The sequence below is a fragment of the Rattus norvegicus genome, chromosome 11 (genome assembly GCF_036323735.1).
Source record: "Rattus norvegicus strain BN/NHsdMcwi chromosome 11, GRCr8, whole genome shotgun sequence".
In the NCBI taxonomy this organism is placed as follows: Eukaryota; Metazoa; Chordata; class Mammalia; order Rodentia; family Muridae; genus Rattus; species Rattus norvegicus.
Genome location: NC_086029.1, coordinates 241,510 through 261,481, shown reverse-complemented (window position 1 = coordinate 261,481; position 19,972 = coordinate 241,510). Strand labels below are relative to the sequence as shown.

The following is a 19,972-nucleotide window of genomic DNA, read 5'->3' as shown; positions in this document are numbered from 1 at the left end:
GGTTTTGAAACAAACAAACAAACAAACACACACACACACACACACACACAACGAGAGAGAGAGAGAGAGAGAGAGAGAGAGAGAGAGAGAGAGAGAGAGAATAGAGAAAAACAGAGACAGACACAAGAGAATTTGATCTCTCTCTCTCTCTCTCTCTCTCTCTTTCTCTCCCCCTCCCCCCTCCCCTAGTTTCTCAGACTGGGTTTCTCTGTATTCGTCTGTAGGGCGGGAAGGACTGAAACTCTCAGATTCACCTTTCTCTGCCTCCCTAGTGCTGCTTTGATGGTAGTTTGGGGAGATTGGGATAGGAAGTAAAAAAGCTTGAGTGCTGATATCAAAGCCTCCCCTCCCCCCCACATGCATGCATGCATACACACACACACACACACACACACACACACACACACACACACACCCCTACCTGTCTCCTTCACACAGTTATTAAAAACTTTTTAACTGTGATCTAGAAAGTGTCTAGATCATAGCTTCAGAGTCAGCACATCCTCTCCATACAGAAGACACTGACTGACTGACTGACTGACTGACTGACGGACGGACGGACGGACGGACACACACACACACACACACACACACACACACACACACACACACACACAAATACATATTTATATATTTAAAATGATGCTTAAAAAAAACCCGTCTTCCTGTATAACGGAGGTTTAAAGGGAATCTGGCTGACAGCACGTTTTTGTGGTGTTTTAATTCCTTTTTTTTTTTTTTAACCAAATAGGAGGGAGATCTGTTGTCCCTTTTATTAAAAGCCAAAGTATTAAGTGGCGAGCCGATGTTTCAACTTTCACCATTCTGTTCCTTTCACCAAAAAGAGGGGGTTCTTTGGCTTTTCCTTTCCTTTTTGAAACAAAACCAGTTGGCCTAGCTTCCCTGTTCCTTTTCCCTCTTCCACGGTATGCTCGATGAAATAAAGTAAACAAATGAAGTTTCTAGTTATGTATTTGTTTGGGAGACCCGAACTATCTCTCAAGAGAGAGTTGCGGGTGTTGGGGATTTAGCTCAGTGGTAGAGCGCTTGCCTAGCAAGCGCAAGGCCCTGGGTTCGGTCCCCAGCTACGGAAAAAGAAAAAAAAAAGAAAAAAAAAAAAGAAAGAAAGAAAGAAAAGAAAAAAAGAAAAGGAAAAAAAAAAGAGAGAGAGTTGCATCTCCCCGCCCCCCCCCCCACACAAGGCCTCCTCCCTGTATGTGGGGGGAGGGGGAGGGGTGGACAGGAGCTAGCTGAGAGGGGGTGGGGTGGGGCGGGGCTGGAGAATATGCAGGTCCCTGAAGGTCAGTCGGGGAAATACTGCTGCTGCCCTAGCACGCTTCAGTGCCTCTTTAGAGTTTAGAGTTTTCTAAAGTTTTCTGCCTGAAATCAGCGAGTGATGATTTCACTGTGAAATGATGTCTGATCATCGCTCTCGCTGTCCTGTCAGGGCTCCGGCTCCTGGCAAATGTCTGACTGAAGGAAACCTTAGTTAGACTCACACCCAGCTGTTTGGAAATGGTAATGGAGTTGATAGCACACCCTGGGGGAAAGAGGCAGACTCCCTTTTTGCTCACTCTCAATTCCCAGCCTCGCCCTGCCAGCTCGGGGATTTCTAAGTAAGGGTGAATCTGGACCATATATGTACAGGGTTTGGCGTTTCTGATTCATGTTTAATGTTTAGTTAAATAAAGCTTGTCAAGGGCTGGAGAGATGGCTCCGAGGTTAAGAGCACTCACCGCTCTGCTCTTCCAGAGGTCCTGAGTTCGATTCCACAGAAACCACATGGTGGCTCACAACCCTCTGCAAAGGGATATCCCATGCACTCTACTGCCCTGTGTATATGAAAAGGGCTTTAGTGTACTCAATGTAAGTGAAAATAAATAAGTAAACCTTTAAAAGAATGAAACAAAATGAAGCTTGCAAAGAAATTGAGCATCTTAAAATGCCAGGCACGTTTATCCGCTCCTTTTTTTTTATTTCGTGTGTGGATCACATAACCACAGAGGTGGTTCCCCTTTCCTTAACCTCGACAGCCCAACTGGGACAGAAGTGCAAACTATCATCTACCTATCTGGGAGTGGAGTGGTTGGATACAGGGAGATGGAGCATTTGCAGTTAGTAAAGTTCTGATGTCGGTTTTTATTTCCTTTCATTTTTGGATAGATATCGGGAGCCTTTTTTTTTTTTTAAGTACAAATTTTGTTTTCTGTGCAACATTCTGATCATAGTTTCCCATCGCAAAGCTCTTTCCAGATCCTTCCTCCCCATCCACCACCCCGTACTAACCCAGGCCTGCCCTTAGATGTGGTTGATGCATACCCAGGTGAGTCTCCATTGGAGAAAGGACGATATTCCCATCTCCTATGACTGTCAATGGCCGATGACCTAAATGCCAGTGACTTCGGACTTGACTCCATTTTCCCCTCTGAGAACTGGGTTTGGATCTGTTGAATGCAGGCAGGCCCTCGGTTTTGAAACAAACAAACAAACAAACAAACAAACACACCAAAAAATATTTAAAGCAGGCAACAACTGCCTGCACGCCAAGAGACTGTTGACTCCTCTTTGGAGATAGTACGATGTGAAACTTGCTTAATAAAGTAGAGTCCACACAACACAAAGGGAACACTTTAACAAATTATGAAGGAGAGAGGGGGGGGGTATGTTTATCTACCTCCTCTTGTTTCTCAGACTAGAGATTTCATCTTCCTCTGTCTCTCGAGTGCTGGTGGCTTTGCTGCTGGTTTGGGGGGGGGATTGGGATAGGGATAGGAAGAGAAAAGGCTTGAGTGCTGATTTTAAAGCTCTCTCTCTCTCTAAAGCTCTCTCTCTCTAAAGCTCTCTCTCTCTCTCTCCCCCCTCCTTCTCTCTCTCTTTACACACACACACACACACACACACACACACACACACACACACACACACACACACACTGGAGAGGAAGACAGGAAGACCTATCTAGATGCAACGTGAAGAAGGCCTATGTCAGATGAGTTAATGGCTAGGGAACTGTTAGCTGGCTAGTCTGCCATTTTGTTGCAGTTGCTAGTATTATAAGGACACTTTCTCATTGGTTGTTTCTGCTGTTGCTGCCAGAATTCATTACATATTCTGTTAGGCTCTTCTGTGTGATAACACACTCAGAAACCGAACACTGTAGGAGTCAGTCTAACTGCTTTCTTTGTTGTCTAGTTACCCGCAATAATCTTGGACCTGAACTGAACACCCAGCAGCACTTCCCGCACCCACCCATGTATAAGCTTTTATAACCTGGACCACCAACACTAGAGCGACAGGGCAGACAGAGACTATTTGGAACCGGACTTCCATTTTGAGTTTTTGTTTGTGTTCTTGTTTTTTTCTCCTGTCCTGTCCTGTCCTGTCCTGTCCTGTCCTGTCCTGTCCTCTCTGTCTGTCTGTCTGTCTGTCTGTCTGTCTGTCTGTCTGTCTGTCTGTAAATCCACACATATAGTTCTTTCCACATCTTATATCTCAAAACAAATAATGCTTGCTGTGATCCTCATTTCATTCAAGGGTACTACTCTCTAGACCAGAGGAGCCCCCTTACAATTCTCCACAGGTAGTGATGACCGGAGTGTTCAGTGCGACTAAGCAGGAATTATATGGTTGCCGCCATTATGCTTGATCTTACCGAAGGTAGGGTTGCGGGGCATGGTTGCCACGATGGCGACCAGTAGACCGTGATTGAGGAGACGGAACAATAATTAACCTACAATTCTCCCTCTCTGTCAACTGTTTCTCTGTCACTCTCTGTCTCTCTTCCCTCCTTCCCTCCCCCGTCTCTCAGACCTGAATGAGCATTGGAACTAAAGTAAATGTACATGTGAAAAGAAGCCAGGTGTGGTGCTGCATGTCTTTGATTGCATCACTTGAGAGGTGAAGGTGGGTAGAACTCTGTGAGCAGGCTGCAGACCTGAACCAGGTACTGATTTCCAGGGCTTTTGTGCAAAGACCCCTGACTCAACTAAAGAAATGAGGAGGAAAATAAAGAAACAGATACAATTAACTTGGAATAAACCAAACAAACTAAGAAAAAGGAAAGGCAGTAATGGAGTGGCCTGGCTTACAGAGGAGGGGCAGACATTTATCTGCCATTGCCTCCTCTGTTGAACACACAAACACACGCATGGGGGAGGGGGGAGAGACAGAGACAGAGAGAGACAGAGAGACAGAGAGAGGAAGAGAGACAGAGACAGGGAGACAGAGAGAGAGACAGACACAGAGAGAGAGAGACAGACAGACAGAGACAGAGAGACACAGAAAATTCGATCCCTGTCTCTCTCTCTCTCTCTCTCTCTCTCTCTCTCTCTCTCTCTCTCTCTCTCTCTCTCTCATCACAGGCTGAGCTCAGGGACAGTGAGTTCCACACTCACTCAGAGAAAAACTCTGTCTCCAGTCACCCTCACCCACACGCCTTCAAAATGATCCATTGTACTATTTTAGATTTATGTCTGAGGAGCCCCTCTCCCTCCGCCTCCTCCTGTTACGTTGTAGAAACGTTTAATCCCAAACAGGGCTTCTCTCCTACCCTGCCTTGATGATTCTGTTCCTGGATAAAAGATACACAAGCTTTATTATCTACAGGAAGCCTTAAATAGCACTAGAAGACCTGGGCAGGCAGATATCTACCCTCTAGGTTGTTAGTTTTGGGGGTTTTGTTTGTTTGTTTGTTTTTGTGTTTTTTGTTGTTGTTTTTAATTTTTTTAGATTTGTTTTTTATTTATCTGAGTATGCTGCAGTTATCTTCAGACACACCAGAAGAGATCAATCAGATCTCATTACAGATGGTTGTGAGCCACCATGTGGTTGCTGGCAATTGAACTCAGGACGTCTGGAAGAGCAGTCAGTGCTCTTAACCGCTGAGCCATCTCTCCAGCCCCTGTTGTTGTTTTTTGTTTTGGTCAAAAACCTGGATTCTCGGGGTTGGGGATTTAGCTCAGTGGTAGAGCGCTTGCCTAGCAAGCGCAAGGCCCTGGGAAGAGCAAGGTCCCCAGCTCCGGAAAAAAAGAAAAGAGGAAGAAAAAACAAACAAAACAAACAAAACAAAAAAAACCCTCTGGATTCTCAGGAGCTGTGTGGTGTGTCCTCTTATGTTCTGGTGCCCTCTTCTGGCATGCAGACATATAGGAATCAGAGAGAGCCCACATTTTTGTCCAGGAACAAACAAACTGCCAAACTGCCAAACAAACAACAAAGGATTGTAGGTTTTGACTGGCTCTGTAGGTTTCAGAGAAAGGCAGGGCAGACCTCTGTGAGTTTGGGACTAGACTACTCTACCGAGCAAGTTCCAGGGAGGGATTCCACAGGAGCACAGTGGACTGGACAAAATTTTGACTTTGTAATTTTATTTTTTGCCCAATTGGGATTTATGATTTGATTGTCACAAAACTTATACCTTTCATTTTATTTTATTTTCGGCCAAAATTTCATTTTCAGTTTCACTTCCGATTTAACTTTTAATTTCTTGTCGCGCTTATGTTCGGATCGAGTTAATTCTCTGGGGAGCTGTGCCCTTGCCACTGGTGCTGGCAGAAGGGGATCCCGAGATCTAGAGGTTCTGTGTGGTGGGCTGTGTGGCAGAGGAAAAAAATGAAATTAAGAACATATATAAATCTATGGATTTGTATAAGGAGAAACGTATGGTATGGTGGGAAGATGTAAGGGAGAGAAAAATAAAAAAAAAAGATAGATAGATAGATAGATAGATAGATAGATAGATAGATAGATAGAGTGATTCATGCTCCCAGCCTCCTATGTACAGAGTTCCCCGAGGCGTTTTTACTCGCCAAATAAAGACTGCGGTGTTTCCCAACACACCATGTGAATGTCCGTGGCTGTCGAAATTATTTCATTTATGTTTTTCACGTTTGTCGTCCGTGTCACTTCAAAGGCCATTGTGACTTCAGTCTTGTTATTGATTCATATATGCTTTCTATTTCTTTTCATTTTTCAAAACCTTTTTGTCTAAATTGTATTTGTCATTCACCTTGATTTAAACATTTATTAAAGTCCAGTTTGCCATTTATTCGTATTTACTCGTACTTTATTATTATTTTATAAATTTATTCCATCATTTCGTTTCAGTCGTCTATATTTGCCCTTCCTCTCGTTCCCGCTTTTCTTTTTTTTTCTTTTTTCTTTTTTCTTTTTTCAGAGCTGGGGACTGAACCCAGGGCCTTGCATTTGCTAGGCAAGCACTCTACCACAGAGCTAAATCCCCAACCCCGTCGTTCCCACTTTATGTCTGTTAACATTTAATTGTTTTATCTCCCTTGTCCTTCTGTGTCCCTCGTCTTAATTTCTGCTTTATTGTTTTCTTTTTTTTTTTTTAATTTATTTATTTAACGCATGTGAGTACACTGTAGCTGTCTTCAGACACACCAGAAGAGGGCATCAGATCTCATTACAGATGGTTGTGAGCCACCATGTGGTTGCTGGGATTTGAACTCAGGACCTCTGGGAGAGCGGTCAGTGCTCTTAACCGCTGAGCCATCTCTCCATCCCATCTGTTTTATTGTTTACATCGCACTTACTCTGTTTTTATGGCGATCTATTAACTTTTTTCCATGTCAGTCGTCGGTATCTGTTGATCACCTTGATTTTATTTTTTTTTTTCTTTTTTCTTTTTTTCGGAGCTGGGGACCGAACCCAGGGCCTTACTCTTGCTAGGCAAGCGCTCTACCACTGAGCTAAATCCCCAACCCCGATCACCTTGATTTTTGTTTTATTGTTTATTCACATTGACTCTTTATTCATTATTATTTTTAAGTAAAATAAAATAAATAAAATTTAAATATGGTAAAAATATTTGTTAAACAGATATTAAAAGGGAGGTCTACAGCAGATTTTTAAACTAACGGCAACACACACACACACACACACACACACACACACACACACACACACACACAAATTTCTCCCAGAGGTCCTGAGTTCAATTACCAGCAACCACAAGGTGGCTGACAACCATCTGTAATGGGATCTGATGCTCTCTTCTGGTGTGTCTGAAAATAGCTACAGTGTACTCTTACGCATAAATAAAATAAATAAATCTTTAAAAAAAAAATAAAATATGAGGTTGGCTCTCTTTGCTCCTCTCTTTGCTCTTTTGCTCTTCCTCTCTTCCCCTCTTCCCCTTTGTCCCTTCTCTCCCCATTCCCCTCCCAAATTCTCTCCACGTGCTCATGACTGGCCTTTACTCTCTTCTTCTACCTTTCTTCTCTCATTAAACCTCTCCGTGGAGGGGGAGGGGTGTGTGTGTGAGTGGGGGGAGGGGGGAATGAGGTTGACCAGTCTTCCTGTGTAACAGAGGTTTAAAAGGAGGCTGGTCGACAAAACGTTTTTTTTTGTGGTTTTTATTCTCTCTCTCTCTCTCTCTCTCTCTCTCTCTCTCTCTCTCTCTCTCTTAATCAACTCGGAAGTCGATCTGCTGTCCCTTTTATTAAAAGCCAAAGTATTAAGTGGCGAGCCGATGTTTCAACTTTCACCATTCTGTTCCTTTCACCAAAAAGAGGGGGTTCTTTGGCTTTTCCTTTCCTTTTTGAAACAAAACGAAAGGAGGAGCTCGACCAGTTGGCCTAGCTTCCCTGTTCCTTTTCCCTCTTCCACGGTATGCTCGATGAAATAAAGTAAATAAATGAAGTTTCTAGTTATGTATTTGTTTGGGAGACCCGAACTCTCTCTCAAGAGAGAGTTGCATCTTCCCGCTGCCGCCCCCCCCCCCCACACACACACAAGGCCTCCTCCCTGTATGTGGGGGGAGGGGGAGGGGTGGACAGGAGCTAGCTGAGAGGGGGTGGGGTGGGGCGGGGCTGGAGAATATGCAGGTCCCTGAAGGTCAGTCGGGGAAGTACTGCTGCTGCCCTAGCACGCTTCAGTGCCTCTTTAGAGTTTAGAGTTTTCTAAAGTTTTCTGCCTGAAATCAGCGAGTGATGATTTCACTGTGAAATGATGTCTGATCATCGCTCTCGCTGTCCTGTCAGGGCTCCGGCTCCTGGCAAATGTCTGACTGAAGGAAACCTTAGTTAGACACACACCCAGCTGTTTGGAAATGGTAATGGAGTTGATAGCACACCCTGGGGGAAAGAGGCAGACTCCCTTTTTGCTCACTCTCAATTCCCAGCCTCGCCCTGCCAGCTCGGGGATTTCTAAGTAAGGGTGAATCTGGACCATATATGTACAGGGTTTGGCGTTTCTGATTCATGTTTAATGTTTAGTTAAATAAAGCTTGTCAAGGGCTGGAGAGATGGCTCTCCACAGAGGTGGTTCCCCTTTTCTTAACCCAACTGGGACAGAAGTGCAAACTATCATCTACCTATCTGGGAGTGGAGTGGTTGGATACAGGGAGATGGAGCATTTGCAGTTAGTAAAGTTCTGCTGTCGGTTTTGTTTTGTTTTGTTTTGTTTTGTTTTGTTTTGTTTTGTTTTGTTTCCTTTCATTTTTGGATAGATTTTTTTGGATAGCCTTTTTTTTTTTCTTTTTAAATACAAATTTTGTTTTCTGTGCAACATTCTGATCATAGTTTCCCATCGCAAAGCTCTTTCCAGATCCTTCCTCCCCATCCACCACCCCGTACTAACCCAGGCCTGCCCTTAGATGTGGTTGATGCATACCCAGGTGAGTCTCCATTGGAGAAAGGACGATATTCCCATCTCCTATGACTGTCAATGGCCGATGACCTAAATGCCAGTGACTTCGGACTTGACTCCATTTTCCCCTCTGAGAACTGGGTTTGGATCTGTTGAATGCAGGCAGGCCCTCGGTTTTGAAACAAACAAACAAACAAACAAACAAACAAACAAACACACCAAAAAATATTTAAAGCAGGCAACAACTGCCTGCACGCCAAGAGACTGTTGACTCCTCTTTGGAGATAGTACGATGTGAAACTTGCTTAATAAAGTAGAGTCCACACAACACAAAGGGAACACTTTAACAAATTATGAAGGAGAGAGGGGGGGGTATGTTTATCTACCTCCTCTTGTTTCTCAGACTAGAGATTTCATCTTCCTCTGTCTCTCGAGTGCTGGTGGCTTTGCTGCTGGTTTGGGGGGGGGATTGGGATAGGGATAGGAAGAGAAAAGGCTTGAGTGCTGATTTTAAAGCTCTCTCTCTCTCTAAAGCTCTCTCTCTCTAAAGCTCTCTCTCTCTCTCTCCCCCCCTCCTTCTCTCTCTCTTTACACACACACACACACACACACACACACACACACACACACACACACACACACACACACACACTCACTTCCTAGGATGAAAGAAAAGAAATGAAAAGGAAGGCACCCATGGTGATGCATGACTTTGATCTCACTTTGGTCTCAGCACTGGAGAGGAAGACAGGAAGACCTATCTAGATGCAACGTGAAGAAGGCCTATGTCAGATGAGTTAATGGCTAGGGAACTGTTAGCTGGCTAGTCTGCCATTTTGTTGCAGTTGCTAATATTATAAGGACACTTTCTCATTGGTTGTTTCTGCTGTTGCTGCCAGAATTCATTACATATTCTGTTAGGCTCTTCTGTGTGATAACACACTCAGAAACCGAACACTGTTGAAGTCAGTCTAACTGCTTTCTTTGTTGTCTAGTTACCCGCAATAATCTTGGACCTGAACTGAACACCCAGCAGCACTTCCCGCACCCACCCATGTATAAGCTTTTATAACCTGGACCACCAACACTAGAGCGACAGGGCAGACAGAGACTATTTGGAACCGGACTTCCATTTTGAGTTTTTGTTTGTGTTCTTGTTTTTTTCTCCTGTCCTGTCCTGTCCTGTCCTGTCCTGTCCTGTCCTATCCTGTCCTCTCTGTCTGTATGTCTGTCTGTCTGTCTGTCTGTCTGTCTGTAAATCCACACATATAGTTCTTTCCACATCTTATATCTCAAAACAAATAATGCTTGCTGTGATCCTCATTTCATTCAAGGGTACTACTCTCTAGACCAGAGGAGCCCCCTTACAATTCTCCACAGGTAGTGATGACCGGAGTGTTCAGTGCGACTAAGCAGGAATTATATGGTTGCCGCCATTATGCTTGATCTTACCGAAGGTAGGGTTGCGGGGCATGGTTGCCACGATGGCGACCAGTAGACCGTGATTGAGGAGACCGAACAATAATTAACCTACAATTCTCCCTCTCTGTCAACTGTTTCTCTGTCACTCTCTGTCTCTCTTCCCTCCTTCCCTCCCCCGTCTCTCAGACCTGAATGAGCATTGGAACTAAAGTAAATGTACATGTGAAAAGAAGCCAGGTGTGGTGCTGCATGTCTTTGATTGCATCACTTGAGAGGTGAAGGTGGGTAGAACTCTGTGAGCAGGCTGCAGACCTGATCCAGGTACTGATTTCCAGGGCTTTTGTGCAAAGACCCCTGACTCAACTAAAGAAATGAGGAGGAAAATAAAGAAACAGATACAATTAACTTGGAATAAACCAAACAAACTAAGAAAAAGGAAAGGCAGTAATGGAGTGGCCTGGCTTACAGAGGAGGGGCAGACATTTATCTGCCATTGCCTCCTCTGTTGAACACACAAACACAGGCGCCGAGAGAGCGAGAGAGCGAGAGAGCGAGAGAGCGAGAGAGCGAGAGAGCGAGAGAGCGAGAGAGCGAGAGAGCGAGAGAGAGAGAGAGAGAGAGAGAGAGAGAGAGAGAGAGAGAGAGAGATCTGTTAATCTGTTTGTCTCCCTCCCCTAGTTTTTCAGACAGGGTTTCTTTATGAAAAGAAAGAAACTGGTAGCTGTAGGCTGGTAGCTGCTGGCTGTTAAAGGTCTAGGTAAAACAATGTGATGGCCTAAGAGGAAAATAAAGAAACAGATACAATTAACTGTTAAGGCCTAGATGCCGTGTGAATGAGGCCTACATCAGATTGGTTAAGATAACTGTCACCTGGCTAGCCTGCCATTTTAATATTGCAAGGACGCCTTCTCATAGGTTGTTTCTGCTGTCACTGCCAGAGTTCATTACATATTCTGTTAGGTTCTGTATGACACACACTCAGAAACCAAACATTGTAGAATCCAGTGTGTCCTTGAGTGCGTGTCTACAATGCGTGCGTGCGTGCGTGCGTGCGTGCGTGCGTGCGTGCGTGCGTGCGTGCGTCTGTGCATGCGTGTGTCCATGGCCATGCTAGAGCCCACCCCAGATTTGTGTTTCAGAGATCTTTACTTATTTATTTTTCCTGCCTTGGCTTGTGTAGGCACTAAGTCACCACACTTCCCGAAAAACAAAATGAAACAAAACAAAACAAAATCCACCAACAAATGGACCAAACCCAAACCCCAAGCCAAACAAACAAATATCCTGCCTGCCTGTCTGTCTATCAGGGCTACAACAGAGAGAAGTGGAATCTTGAATGAACAAAACTAGAATACCTAAGTCTGCCTGTTTCCCCTCTTCCCACCCTCCCCTGCCCCCCAGCCCATCCCCTAGAGCTGGTCTAGCATGTTCTCTGACCCTGGGGGTGCGGTGAACCGGCCTGCCTTGCTAAACTCTGTAGTGTATAAACTTGGTAACTCTAGAAAGCAGGAGCTGAAAATGTGCAGATAAGGTGGTGGTCGAGCTGTGTGTGTGTTGGTGTGGGAGGGAGACTGCTTCGGTAACTGCTGCTTTTCAATGTCCGGCTGAAACTCTGTGCTTATGATGTATCTTTTGGTTTATTCGATTTTACTTACTGTCTATTGGGTTTGCATTTGATTTTTATTGATTTTATTGATATTTATGTTTAACTATTTTGACCTGGCTAAATGACTGACTGACTGACTGACTGACTGACTAAGTCTACCTGGCATACAGGAGGAATTCAAGGACGAACGATTGTTTAAGTATGACAAAAATAAGTAAGTAAGTAAGTAAGTAAGTAAGTAAGGGGGTTGGGGATTTAGCTCAGTGGTAGAGCGCTTGCCTAGCAAGTGCAAGGCCCTGGGTTCTGTCCCCAGCTCCGAAAAAAAAGTAAGTAAGTAAGTAAGTAAGTAAGTAAGTAAGTAAATAAATAAATAAATAAATACGATCATTTAGAAGTAATATAGGCAGAAGGAGAACATGTGGCTGTGGATGGTCTGAGGCTTCTGGCTGCTTTTGGGTGCCTCTTCACCTTTCTGCACGTGCAAACTGAGTTTAATTAAGTTCTGTTTCCCTAGAGGCTGGGAAAGGGAGAAACAGAAGTGACCTGGAACATCAGGGCTAATGGCCGGCTGCCTCCATCTTGGTGAGGTCAGGTGTCAGCCAAGCTGGCTGCCAACCATCCACAGTTGAATCCAAAGTGCCCAAATGGGACACTATAACAAATCATGTATACAGATTTGTGTATATAGAAAACATTTTTCCTTTCTCTTCTTTTCTTTTCTTGAGAAATTCAGCTGGTCCTGATGTCTTTCCCTCGGTGTGTCCCTCTGTCATCTCTCTCTCTCTGTCTCTTTGTCTTACTGTCTCTGTCTGTCTCTGTCTGTCTCTGTCTCTGTCTCTCTCTCTCTGTGTGTGTGTGTGTGTGTGTGTGTGTTCCTTAATCTCAGCAGCACTACTCATCCAATCGATTTTTCCTCTCCCCTTGTCTCCTTCACATGGCTATTACCCCACCTTAAACAGCACTAGAAGAGCCTGGCAGGCAGATATCTACCCTCTATGCTGTCAGAATTTTTTTTTTTTTTTAAAGTCAAAACCTGGATTCTCAGGAGCCATGTGGTGTGTCCTCCTAGGTTCTGGTGCCCTCTTCTGGCATGCAGACATATAGTCAGCAGAGAGAGCTGTGTGGGTGGCCGAGGCAGGCAGAGTGGACCTCTGTGAGCTTGAGGCTAGATAAGTCTACGGAGCAAGTTCCATGACTGCCTGGGCTATACCAAAAGAAACGTACCTTGAGGCAAAACAAAACAAAGCAGAAAAGGTTCTGCTTTTATTTTACAGACATGTGTTCTCTCTAGTCCTATTGACTATAGAAGTTTGATCATGAAGTCACATTGATTTTTATTACAGAGTTTATTTGTGTGTGTGTGTGTGTGTGTGTGTGTGTGTGTGTGAGAGAGAGAGAGAGAGAGAGAGAGAGAGTTTTTTCTTTAATCTTCAAACATATTTTTTATTGTTTATTTATTTTATGAGCACACTGTCACTGTCTTCAACACACAAGGAGAGGATTCCATTACAGATGGTTGTGAGCCACCATGTGGTTGCTGGGATTTGAACTAAGGATCTCTGGAAGAGCAGTCAGTGCTCTTCACCGCTGAGCCGTCTCTCCAGCCCTGAAACAATATCTTGAATAAACAATAACAAAAACACTAAAACTAAGTCTGCCAGTTTTCCTCTTTCTTTCTCTCTCTCTCTCTCTCTCTCTCTCTCTCTCTCTCTCTCTCTCTCTCCCTCCCTCCCTCCCTCCCTTCCTTCTTTCTTCCTTTCTTTCTTTTTCTTCAGATAGGATTTCTTAGTGAATGATATTTATGTTGATATAAATTTTTTACGTACTTTTGACTGGCTAACTAACTAGCTAAGTCTGCCTGTCCTAAAGAAGGAGTTCCCCTGCCACAACTAAATACGTGCATAGAAAAAAAATATATAATTATTAACTTGGGATGAAACTAATGTAACAAGCAAGCAAACAAACGCACAAACAAACAAAGTAGGGATGGTGGTGCTGGGTGCCTGGTATATGGGAGATGGGAGACCTGTGGTCTAGAGCGTCCAGAGCTCTGGCCTCCATACTCTGGACTGCATTCTCTCTAGCAATCTTCCCAAAGTGGCTGTATTTAACCATGTTTTTATTTTTTAAATTGGCTCTCTCTCTCTCTCTCTCTCTCTCTCTCTCTCTCTCTCTCTCTCTCTTTCTCCCTCCCTCCCTCCCTCCCTCCCTCCCTCCCTCCCCCCACCACACACACAGAGGCACGTGTGAACAAGGGAATGCAAATGCACAAAATAAGTATGTTTTGATCAGAGTGAAAACAAATCACGGGAATTTTAACCATTCCACCATCATTCCACCATTCTTTTAATTTACTCTCTGTGTTTAGTCTTCCAAAGAGGGTGGCAGGTGTGTGGTTTGGTGAGTGCCGGCTGGCGGTGGCAGCGAGGAACAGAGAACAACAACAACCCCCCCTCCCCCCCATCGGGATCGGTGGAGGGTTTTAAAAATGAGTGAGCCATTTAAAAATGGTGTGGAACTGAGGTCGCCGCCACCCTCCCCTCACGACGGAGTTTGGACGCTCCCTTTTCCTAACTGTGCCTGTTCCTTGCTAATTGTTAACCGATTCGAGAGTGCATGTCCTTTCACTTAGAGGTGGCCTGTTTTCACCGCTCCGTCCTACTTTCCTTTTCTGGGTGCCTGAGGGGGTTGGCCCCGAGTCCATCCCGCGTTCACTGTGTTCCGGCGGGACAACCGGGACCGTTTGTGCCATTCGGGAGAAGTGGTGGGTACCTGCCCCGTTGTGCGTGGGTGAGTGTCCCCCTGAGCTAGGGAGGTCACTCCGGAGAGACGGAATGAGTGTGTGTGGCGGCGGCGGCGCGTGACAGTCTGTATTGGTTTGCTTGATCGAGATCGCTGTCGGGCGACACCTAGTGGCGACAAGTTTCCGCAACGCTCCTGTCCCCCGGTTGGTGACAAAGGACGGGGAAGTGCCTGTGGTGAGCCGGCCAGGGTGAGAGGGTGACAGGCAAGCAGGCGGGTGCGCGACGGAGACGCCGTCCTGTCTGGGGACCGTCTCTAGCTAGGAGGTTGTACCTGGAGAACTTCAGGGGAGGAGGGTGGCTGTACGACCTATTGGGACACAAGGAGGGGTTGGTGGCAGCTGGATGAGGTCGACCAGAAGGCTTGGGCCCCGTCCCGGATTTTTTTTTTTTTTTTCCAATTTTTTTTTTTAAAATTTTTTATTTTATTTTATTTTATTTTTTTTTATTTCTTCCCTCCTCTCCGGTCCCAGCCAGCGGGACCATAGACACTTTTGAGGCCGAGAGGGTGCTGTGTCCCCGGCCTCCGAGCCGAGGTGGCCCGGCTAGGGGGCGCCACGGAGTTTTTTTTTTTTTTTCTTTTCCAGGAGTCCCTTCGGTCCCAGCCAGCGGGACCATAGACACTTTTGAGGCCGAGAGGGTGCTGTGTCCCCGGCCTCCGAGCCGAGGTGGCCCGGCTAGGGGGCGCCACGGAGTTTTTTTTTTTTTTCTTTTCCAGGAGTCCCTTCGGTCCCAGCCAGCGGGACCATAGACACTTTTGAGGCCGAGAGGGTGCTGTGTCCCCGGCCTCCGAGCCGAGGTGGCCCGGCTAGGTGGCGCCACGGATTTTTTTTTTTTCTTTTCCAGGAGTCCCTTCGGTCCCTGATAGCGGGAGCCTGGACCTCTGAGGCCGAGAGGGTGCTGTGTCCCCGGCCTCCGAGCCGAGGTGGCCCGGCTAGGGGGCGCCACGGAGTTTTTTTTTTTCTTTTCCAGGAGTCCCTTCGGTCCCTGATAGCGGGAGCCTGGACCTCTGAGGCCGAGAGGGTGCTGTGTCCCCGGCCTCAGAGCCGAGGTGGCCCGGCTAGGGGGCGCCACGGAGTTTTTTTTTTTTTTTTTTTTCTTTTCCAGGAGTCCCTTCGGTCCCTGATAGCGGGAGCCTGGACCTCTGAGGCCGAGAGGGTGCTGTGTCCCCGGCCTCCGAGCCGAGGTGGCCCGGCTAGGGGGCGCCACGGAGTTTTTTTTTTTTTTTTTCTTTTCCAGGAGTCCCTTCGGTCCCTGATAGCGGGAGCCTGGACCTCTGAGGCCGAGAGGGTGCTGTGTCCCCGGCCTCCGAGCCGAGGTGGCCCGGCTAGGGGGCGCCACGGAGTTTTTTTTTTTTTTTTTTCTTTTCCAGGAGTCCCTTCGGTCCCAGCCAGCGGGACCATAGACACTTTTGAGGCCGAGAGGGTGCTGTGTCCCCGGCCTCCGAGCCGAGGTGGCCCGGCTAGGGGGCGCCACGGAGTTTTTTTTTTTTTTTCTTTTCCAGGAGTCCCTTCGGTCCCTGATAGCGGGAGCCTGGACCTCTGAGGCCGAGAGGGTGCTGTGTCCCCGGCCTCCGAGCCGAGGTGTCCCGGCTAGGGGGCGCCTCCGAGACTTTATTTTTTCCAGGATCCTCCCCGGTCCCTGCCAGCGGGAGCATGGACTTCTGAGGCCGAGGGGAAGCTGTGTTCCAGGCTATCTACCATGGCCTCCTCGGTCTGTGAGCACTCAGGGTTCTAAGGTCGACCAGTTGTTCCTTTGCGGTCCGGTTCTCTTTCTACATGGGGACCTCTTGGGGACACGTCACCGAACATGACTTCCAGACGTTCCGTGTGGCCTGTCATGTTTATCCCTGTGTCTTTTACACTTTTCATCTTTGCTATCTGTCCTTATTGTACCTGGAGATATATGCTGACACGCTGTCCTTTTGACTCTTTTTGTCATTAAAGGACGTTGGAAGAGGCTTGCACCAAGGCTGTTTGCTTGTCCAGCCCTAGCTCTTTTCTTCTGCGCATGGGCCTCTTCGATGCTCGAAGCTTAGCGTCCCCCCATGAGTACGCGCTTCCTGCTTTCCCGTGCTTGCTTGCCTGTGCTCTGTGGGGCAGCTTTATGACAACCGTCCCGCGTGTCAGGCGTTCCCGATTTCCCCGTGGTGGTTGTCGTCCGTTACCGGTAGGAGTCGTTGGTGCCGAGTGCGACTGGAAGGGTTTTCCCGTTTGGTGCTAGTGACCCCCTGGCGTGCTCCTCTGCGGCCGACCGGTTTTTTTATTTGTTTTTTTTTTTTTTTTGTTTTTTGTTTTTTTTTTTTTTGTTTTTTGGAAGGAGTTCCCGAACCTCCGCTGCTTGGTGGTGTGTCCCTTTCTTTCCTGCTGTGTGCCTCCCGAGTTGCACCTTTTCTCCTTCGAAGGGGATTTTATTTTTTTATTTTTATTTTTTATTTTTTTTTTTTTTTGAAGGAGTTCCCGAACCTCCGCTGCCCGTTGAGTCCCGTTCTTCCACGCCACGTGCCTCCCGAGTGCAACGCTTCCTTTTTTTTCTCGCCCTCGAGAAGGGTAAATTTTTTTTTTTTGTGTGTGTGGCAGTGTTAGCGACTTCTTCCCGTGCTCTCTCTCGCTCTTCTCGCTCGTATTCCCGTCCAGTGCGTTGTTAGAAAGCTCTCACGCCCGTTGTTCCCGATGCATGGCGTGTCTCGCTCCCGTTGGATCGATGTGGTGCTGCCGCGTTCTCTTCGGGCCGGGGCCTAAGCCGCGCCAGGCGAGGGACGGACATTCATGGCGAATGGTCATTCAGCGCGAATGGCGACCGCTCTTCTCGTTCTGCCAGCGGGCCCCTCGTCTCTCCTCCCCATTCCTTTGCAGGGTGGTGTGTGGAAGTCAGGGGTGCGGCTGTCCGGCACGAGCGCTGACCCGCGCACACTTGTTGCTGTGGTTCGCGGTGTCCCTGTGGACGTGTCGGGGGCGCTTGCCCCCACGCCGTTCACTGCTTCGCGGCCCTCTTCCCCCGTGCCGGGGGAAGGTGGTAGACCCGCTGCGGTGCATACCCTTCCCGAATGGTGTGTGCACGCGCCCTGCTTTGTGTGAGCCTTGCGGTGCTCCTGGAGCGTTCCGGGCTTTGACCACCAAGGTGCCCGCTTCTGAGTTGGCGGTGGCGCTTCCCGCTCCCCGGCGTGCCTCCTGTGCTCCATGGTGCTTGTGCCTTTACGCTTTCCCTTGTCCTAGTTGCCGGCTTTCTGCACGGTGACAGAAAGGGGGGGGGTCGAGGAGTTGAGTGTGCGGTTAAAAGGCTCCTTCCGTTGGGTGAGCGCCCACCCCGTGCCTATGTTTTTGGTGCCTTCACCCGCGGGCCCTGCGCGGTTAGGGTGGTGCTGAGCGATCGCGGCTGGCCCTTTTTAAAGACCGGACTCCCTCAAGTCAAGGCTCCTCCTTTGTGTGCGCCTTGAAGAGGCCTGGCTCTCGGCGGGGACCTGTCGCAGGTCCCCCCGGTCCGCGAATGCTCAAGAAGACCCCGGAGAAAGAGACCTTTGCCGATACCGCAGACCCCCCACCAGCTGGCGCGTGGTCCTTCCCGTTCTGTCCCGCGCCTGTTGCTCGTTTCCCGTTGCGTGCACGGAGCCCTTGGCTGCTCGTCGGTGTTGGGTTCGTCCCGCCCTCAGTGAGGAATTTGCCTTCTCTAGCTATCTTCGGAAAGGGCTTTACGATCTCCGAGGGGCTTCTCCCGGATGGTCCCCTCGGCTGCCCGCCCTGACCTCAGCCTTCTGCGCGCAGCGTTTGCTCTCTCGCCTACCGCGACCCGCGCCTCCCCGCTCCGAGTACGAGGAGGGATCACGCGGGACGGGGCTCTGTCGACCTGCCGCTGTGCGGAGCTTGTGGGGGAGATTGGGTTTCTGGTGGCAGGTGGCGGGGAAGGGCCGTGCACACGCCCGCGTGCGCGGTACCCCCCTCACCGCGAGGGGTCGTCGCGGGACGGGTGGGTTTGGAAGGGCGGCGGTGGGCTCCCGGTCCCACCCGCCTCCGTTTCCCCCGTGCCCTCCGTCGCGTGTGCGTCCCTCCCACGCGCGTCCACGTCCCGGCCACTCTCGCGGCGAGGTCGTGTCGCGTGTGGTGCGTGCCGCGTGCTCTCGGGCGTCTGCGGTTGCCGCCTCGTCCCCCCCTTCCACGGCAGCGTTCCCACGGCCGGTGGAGATCGCGGGAGCCGTCCTACCCCCCCTTCCCCCTCCGCGGGGCTCTCGAGGGTCCGTGAACCGCGGGGTTGGCCTCGCTCTCGGGGGCGGACTTCTTATTTGGGGGAACCGGCGGTCGGCCGCGTCCGGCGCGTCGTCGGACGTTGGGACCCGCTGCCACGCGGGGGTCTTCGTCGGTTGGCGTCGGCGTCTGCCTCGGTTCTCTCTCGCGTCGGCTGGCGTCTCCTCGGGCTCCCGGGGGTTGTCCGTTGGTTTCGGGTCGGCTCGGTGCCGCGGGCGTGGCGGGACTGCTCCGGGTTGGGTGCAGTGTGATTCCCGCCGGCTTGGCTCGCGTGCCCGGTCGCCGCCCGAGCGGCCTCCCGGTCCCTTGTGAGGCGTCTCCCGCGGGGGGTGCCGCTGCGGCCCGCCCTGCCGTCGACGGTCCTCGTTCTGCCGGTTCGCTCCCCCTCCCCGCCCGCCGGCGTTCCTTTCTCTCTCGCTCCTCGTCTGGCCGACCCGCGGCCGTGCTGCCGGGCCCCTCCTCACGGGGGGGCAGCCGGGCGCGCACGGGTCCCGGGGCGGTCGCGGGGTGCCTGGGGGGAAGGGCCGCCCGGCGGGCGGGAGGAAGTTGCGGTTTGAAGGGCGTCCCGGCCGCCGCGGCCGTGGCGGCGCGTCTCGCCTGGTCTCTTGGAGGCGTGTGCGGGGGGAAAGACGCCCCGCGAGGCGTAGAGGAGAAAGAGGCTTTAGTGGCTGTCGCCCACGCCGGTCCGTGGGGCCTGTTGGCTGAGGGTGCGTCTGCGCGGGGGCCCGTCCGGCCCCGCCGTCCTCTGGGAAGGCGTGCGTCGGGGGAAAGCTGCCGGGGTGCCAAGGTGGGCGCCTGGGCGTTGAGTCGAACCCGTGTGCGCGTCCCGGTGTGGCGGTGGGGGCTCCGGTCGGTGTCTCTCCCCCTCGCTGCCCCGAGGCCCGGCCTCCCTTCCGACGCGGGCTCGGCCCCCCTCTCTCCCCCCTCGCGGGGTCAAAGTCGCTCGTCGACCTCCTCCCCTCCTCCTCCACCTGTCCGCGCGAGGGCGTCGCCGCCGCGTGTCAGGCATTGGGCCCGTCCTCATCCTCCGCTTCTCGCCCGGGGTCGGCCGCCGTCCGGTCTCCCGCCGCTCCCCGTTGGCGTGGTCTCCCTCCCGCCGGTTCACGGTCCTCCGACCCCGCCCGAGGGGGTCGGGGGTGGTTTCCCCGTCTCCCCGGCGTTGCGCCTCGCTTGCCCGTGTGCTTTGGGGGTGGGCCCGCTGCGGCCCCCGCCCGCCCGTGAGCCCCGGCGGCATCCGCCGGCGCGGCCGCGCCCGGTATGGTCCGCGGCGTGGGCCTCGTGTTGGGAGCGTGTCG

The 19,972-nt window shown here is 50.0% G+C and overlaps 2 protein-coding genes across 2 annotated transcripts in view; one reads left to right on the top strand and one right to left on the bottom strand.

The window, feature by feature from the left end:
- The first annotated feature begins 15,924 nt into the window (after positions 1–15,924).
- LOC134481045 (uncharacterized) lies at positions 15,925–18,218 on the top strand. Its single transcript, XM_063270893.1, has one exon. The coding sequence runs from the start codon at positions 17,116–17,118 to the stop codon at positions 17,674–17,676; it is 561 nt and encodes a 186-aa protein (XP_063126963.1). The 5' UTR covers positions 15,925–17,115; the 3' UTR covers positions 17,677–18,218.
- Rn45sl2 (45S pre-ribosomal RNA like 2) overlaps positions 18,128–19,972 on the bottom strand; it is a 3,879-nt gene continuing 2,034 nt past the window's right edge. Inside the window, exons 3-4 of the mRNA XM_063270887.1 lie at positions 19,491–19,972; positions 18,128–19,422 (exon numbers count right to left, since the gene is read on the bottom strand). The exon at positions 19,491–19,972 is cut by the window's right edge and continues 107 nt beyond it. Of these exons, the coding sequence (XP_063126957.1) occupies positions 18,128–19,422; positions 19,491–19,972 (1,777 nt within the window). The remainder of the gene's footprint in view (positions 19,423–19,490) is intronic.

Coding starts and splice junctions, on each gene's coding strand:
- LOC134481045 (XM_063270893.1), top strand. CDS start 17,116: ATGGCGTGTCTCGCTCCCGTTGGATCGATGTGGTGCTGCCGCGTTCTC.